Genomic DNA, 6,000 nt, shown 5'->3' on the forward strand with positions numbered 1-6,000 from the left:
TTGGCTGAACACTTCTCTTAAAGGTAATAAAATAAAAGATCATAATTTATGGTCATGATTGATCAAAGTCGGGAAAATACGAAACGCTGTCACCATGCCCCACCCATCCACCATGCTGTTGACTACTCATTTCACAGCGGTTCATCGGTTTTCCCAAAATAGCGCCTTATGGCTACATCTGTGTGTGTCTGCATGCTTCTCCTACCCATTATGTTAATAGCTCTGTTTTATCTCCTTCTCTCTTACTGATTCTCCATGTGTCGATCCATGACTTTGACAAATTAAGCAGTGAAGTGAAGAAAGAAAAGCATAATTAAATTGACTAATGTACAATCAATATGATAATTTTCATCTTGATTTTTCTTTTCTTTCTTTTCTTACTTATGAGCAATGGGAAGGTAATGGCTTCCTGTTAGTTAAAAACACGCTCCATTCCCATTGAAATATTTTGACAGAATCCGCCCTCTAGGTAGAATAAAAGTACGGTGTGACCGTGCACGTAAGGGCCAAATTAACTTTGGACACGTAAGCAGTGTACCAAATGTGAATTCTCAGACAGACACACACCGTGCTGCCAGTTCAGCTCTGCATTCACATGAATTTGCATTCTGCATCGGTGGGCATGACAATAAACATACAGGCCAGAAAGTGACCTCAACAAGTGGTGAGCACAACTTGAAAAAGTCAAGCTATTCAGGGAAAATGTATGAGTGCTGGATTTGAAACAGTAAATGTTGTACTCTCTACTCTGTTACCCACAAACCACTTAGATGTTTCAGTAGTTTGTTATTATAAGCCATCTGGCGAACACCATAACACCAGCCCTTTGTGTGATATCGTAACATCAACAGCCTACAATTCTCGTGGAAGGATTTATTGTGATACAGGTTGCATTTCATGGACCTAATCATGAACATCATGATCATAAACTCCTGGGAACTTTTTTCCATTGGGGTCCTATGTATACATAGCATTACAAATTTAGTAATTTACACAATACGGCAGCAGTGAATGACACCTCCTTTTGATGGGAATTTACATTTACCTCCCCTTGTGGTCTTTTTTTCCCAGGCCAGTTTTGATAGGTGGGGTCAGAGCATTCCCCATTTTGGTGGTATTGATGGTATTGAGGGCACTGTCCCTTTGACTATCTTCAACCAATCACTGTCCCTTTGACTATCTTCAACCAATCCCATTGATATTTGATTAACCCTGTCATCTCCCCTGAGTCATCCTTTTTTTTTAACCCATTCTTTTTCACCCAGTGTCAATAATGTAATCCTGGCTACACTCCCTCTGCCAACCTGGGGAAACCAACGGACTGACCTCATGTTTCCTTCAATGCATGAGGAGTCTAAGCCGCTTATTTTCCCCTGGCAGGGGGGAGTTTCCCCGGTTGGACGTATAGCGCGTGGAAGGAACACGTTATTACAACCAGTTCCCCTCTCCATCAGGTGCCCTGGCTGGCCAGTTGGAGGCAGTGTACAGACCAGCATGTTCTTTGTGAGGGTAGCTACCCTAGGCCAGGGGACATGGAGAGAACATGCAAACTCCACACAGAAAGGCCTTTTTGCCAACACCACCTAGGCATGGTATGGGCACAGATGATGCGGAGGAGAGAACATGCCCCCAGCGCCTACAACCCCCCCCACCCCCCGAGCCATCCTGAACTAGCAAAGTGTGTTGGAATTAGTTGGGTCATGGGCTTAAGGCCAAGAAGTAGTCGTCGTATTGATTTTTTGGAAGGTCTGAAGCTTAGGTTTTTAGTGACATTGAGATGCAGGCATAATCAAAATTGCATTGAGCAGCTGAAGTCTTTATTTACACGTCCTGCATGGCTATGTCCATTCTTCCATCTTTTCCTATTTTCTCCACTGACTGTACGGTTTAATAAAGCCAAAATGCTTCAAAATAATTATATATCATTCATGTCATCTTACGATATTGGTGTGCAACTGTGCACACAAGCTAGTTTTTTTCCCCACACTCACGATGTACTGTATGTAACTTACTTATTTTATTTTATTTCTATCGATGTGGTTTACTTATTGAGTTTCGTTCACACATGGCATGTTAGGAGGTGAGATGAGAAGTGGCTTTATAATGGAGACGTGTTTGTTATTGATTTAGTATTGACCAACAGTACGCTTGTTTTACAAAGATATTGGGTTAACACATAGCCTCTCTCTCTCTCTCTCTCTCTCCCTCTCTCTCTCTGCCTGTGCAGAACAACAGAATAATGTTACACAAAAGCATTGCTGTGTGTGTAATGTGTATATATGTCTTTTTTTGATAGTTAAAAAATAAATAGGTTATTTAAAGTTGGAGAGAGTGCCTATAGATCAATTGGATGTCTTTGTAAGAACCAATGTGTTTATTACAGTATACTGTGTGTGTGTGTGTGTGTGTGTGTGTGTGTGTGTGTGTGTGTGTGTGTGTGTGTGTGTGTGTGTGGTGTGTGTGTGTGTGTGTGTGTGTGTGTGTGTGTGTTACAACACACTCTAGCAGCTAATACACCAGATATTGTTGTGGTCGATGAAGAGTCCAGAGAAGTGTCTGTATTAGAGATAGCCTGCACCTTTGACCACAGCCTAGAGGAAGCCTTTATGACCAAGGTCATAAAATACCAACCACTTCTACATAACATCTCAGAGCTGGGCTATAGGTGCAGACTATTTGTCTTTATATTTGGCAGCCTAGGGCATATGCACAGACTGGTTGTTAGAGGGTTCCAACAACTTGGGATGCCCAAAAAGGAGGCAAAAAGGCTGGCAAAGTATTGTGGTGTCTCTGCTATAATTGGCAGCCGTCATATATGGCGGAGACGCTGTTACTTATACCCATAGAGTACTGTGTGACATGCCTGTTGTATCATGAAAACACATACCATGACTTTGCAGATGTAACTTTAATGCACCTATAATATTTGTGTCCTTGTATGCATACCCTTTGTGTGGACATAAATAAATGGTTAAAATGTGTGTGTGTGCGTGTGTGTGTGTGTGTGCGCGTGCGTGCGTGCGTGTCCAGGTCTAGGTATGGAGAACATTGGTGGTATTTTCGTGGTGTTGATCTGTGGTCTGATCATCGCGGTCTTCGTGGCCATCATGGAGTTCATCTGGTCCACGCGACGCTCTGCAGAGACTGACGAGGTACGCCCTCCTCCTCCTAACTCCTCCTCCTCTTCATGCCCCGCCCCTGGCCACGCCCACGCGCCCAGGCACCACCCCCCAGTAGGTCAACTGCAGCAATGCGCCACTTCGGCTCTCTTAACTGTGGTCCTTAAACTCATCTGCTTGCTTGCTTGTGTGTGTGTGTGTGTGTGTGTGTGCGTGTGTTCTTTGTATATGTGTGTATAATAATGTAACAGAGGAAATTGTAGCGCCTTTCTTTGTCCTTTGTTCCAGGTTAAATGCTGGTGCGGTGGTCTCAAAAACAAAAAGGAAACCTGGCAGAAAAAGGCCTGGTCCTGGGACCAACACTTTTGCTCATTTTAACTCACTATGAGCACAGAGCACGCATGTTTTCTTTATCTACTTTCTTAAGTCTTTTTCTGCCAGTTTTCCTCATTAATGTGTGTGCACATGAAATTGATTTATATATTTAAGCATGTGCTCATTTGTCAACTCAGCTGCCATATAACCCCATGGGCTGATCTTGCAGGTGACCAATCCATGGAGGCTATAAAGCTGTATCTTCTCTAGGGGTTATACAGCACCTGCCCAATCAGCAAAGCCGAAGTGGCCAATTCACTGTGACCAAATTCTCTGCTAACCTCCGAGGTCTAGAGCTTCGGCCGCGGAGCTCAGCAAAATTAGATTATGAACTCACCATGTCAAATATGGATGAAAGCGTGGCCTCGAAACATGGTTGATTTGGATTAGGTGGTAGAATCCTTGGTTTAGCTGGAGACACTGGAGTTTATTCGGACACAAAGGAACCAAAACACCCAGTGGAAAACGGTGACCTTCGACGGCTGTATAATTGCAAGTCTGGCAGCCAGTGACACAAGTAGTGTTTTTACTTACTTACTTAAATTCCCTATACTTACTCGGGGAATCCCAGCAAGAATACCTTTTTGCTCACTGCGGAAGTTTTCAACGGCGGTATGTGGCATTTTAGATGTAGCTCAAGGTCTTCTTAAGCCATAGCAGATTTGGACAGAATGTAGTCTCTCGAGACAGAGAGACAGGCGCTGTTTTTCCTTTGTTTTGCCAATGGGTACCCAGATTGGACAGAATGTAAACAGAATTTGGCCGGGACCTACTCCACCAGAAAGAAGCCATGAGGCTTGTGACATTATTAGATTCTAGTGACGAGGCCAACGATAAACTGTTGATTCATATTTTAATTATAATACTGTTCAGTATGTAAGAAATATACATTTTGCAATCATGTCGTATGTGTCTCCTTCTCTCTCCCACTGTGTTTTTGTCGTAATGTGCCTCTCACTCCTCAATTGGTATTCCCAGCAATCCCTCCACTGTATGTTTTGTTGCTCCTTCCTTCTTGACTTTCATTTGCTCTGTATTTATCTGCATTACTCCGACTCCCTGCCTAGTGCCTGGCCCTCTCTATCGCCACTGTGGAAATCTTGGACAAACTGATTACTTACAATGTATTTTCTGTTTGTGTTTATAGGAGATTATAGGTCACTGTGTAGATAACACTTTTGAACAATGAGCTGCTGAAGAAATCTGCAGAAAGCTGAAAAGCAGACACACACACAGACACACTTTACTCACGGACTAACTCTTTGTCCTGTCTCTATACACTGTCCTGCAAAGCAAAAAATTATTGATACAACATTTTACAAAAAAGACCCCTTCTGTCCTCCCTCCCTCTACCAGGTGTCAGTGTGCCAGGAGATGTTGTGCGAGTTCCGAAACGCCATCTCCTGTAAGAAGAGCTCTCGTTCTCGTCGGCGGAGGCCCCTGGCCCCCAGCAGCGCAGCGGGCGGGGGGATCCTCCGCCACCCCTCCCGCCTGGCTATGGCGGGTCCCCGGCCCATCCGCCTCGTCAGAGAGATGCGCCTCAGTAACGGCAAGCTCTACAGCGGCTCTGGACCGCTCACTGGAGGCCTAGGTGGTGGGGGAGGAGGGATGGGGGCAATGGGAGGCATCGGCGGAGGACTAGGAGGAGGCAGCATTGGGGGTGGACTAGGTGGGCCAGATCTGGGCCCCGGCCCCCAGAGGCTGTTGGAGGACCCGCTGGGCGCCAGCATCGCCGCTGCAGCCGCGGGCACTTCGCCCTCACAACACCCGGCCGCACCTTCCCTCTCCTCGGCCTCGGCTGCGGCGGGGTGCTGCCCTCCGCTCCCCCCATCTCGCACCCTCCTGCAGGGGTGCAGCCACGTGCGCATCTGCCAGGAGTGTCGGCGCATCCAGGGGCTGAGGTCCACCTTGGCCCCGTCGTTGACCTCAGCGTCCTCGTCCACGGTTCTGGCCTCGGTGTCCTGCTCTAGGATCCCCCCCTCCATGGGGCCCATGCCCGGCACCCACCCACACCATCACCACCATCACCACCACCACCACGGCTCCATGTCCCTGCCGCGCCTCCCGCCCCCACCTCCACCCTCCTCCTCCTGCTCGGACAGGGCCGACAGTGACGGGGGAGTGGGCAGCGTGCAGGGAGGATGTGGCACAGGAGGCGCCGTGAGCCCCCTGCGGCGAGCGAAAGCCAAGCCAGCACCGCCGCCTCGCCCTCACCCCCCCAACAAGCCGTCTTCACACCCCCCACTGGACTTACTGGGGGGGCAGGACTGAAGAAGGGAGAGTGGACAAGGAGGATTACATGTAACGGGGTAGGGTGGCGCGTAGGATCTCATCTGAAGGGTCAAAGATTTTACAGTATGGGTTTTTATGAGAAATCCATACAGGAAGGTGGCTGAGAGAGAAATGGCCCCGATCCAATGTAAGGGCTCAATGGGGCTTGACGGTAGTGGATGGATCAGTTCACTTCCACTCAGTTGTAGGTGTGGACCGGCCGGTATCATTTTGA

At 47.4% G+C, this 6,000-nt stretch overlaps 1 protein-coding gene across 1 annotated transcript in view; it reads left to right on the top strand.

The window, feature by feature from the left end:
* Positions 1-5,765, top strand: part of LOC306937946 (glutamate receptor ionotropic, kainate 5-like) — a gene marked incomplete at its 3' end in the record, with an annotated part of 108,160 nt that extends 102,395 nt beyond the window's left edge. The window contains exons 18-19 of the mRNA XM_079521970.1: positions 3,031-3,233; positions 4,851-5,765. Of these exons, the coding sequence (XP_079378096.1) occupies positions 3,031-3,233; positions 4,851-5,765 (1,118 nt within the window). The remainder of the gene's footprint in view (positions 1-3,030; positions 3,234-4,850) is intronic.
* Between the last annotated feature and the right edge of the window lie 235 nt (positions 5,766-6,000).

Source organism: Electrona antarctica (genome assembly GCF_951216825.1).
Source record: "Electrona antarctica genome assembly, chromosome: 15".
In the NCBI taxonomy this organism is placed as follows: domain Eukaryota; kingdom Metazoa; phylum Chordata; class Actinopteri; order Myctophiformes; family Myctophidae; genus Electrona; species Electrona antarctica.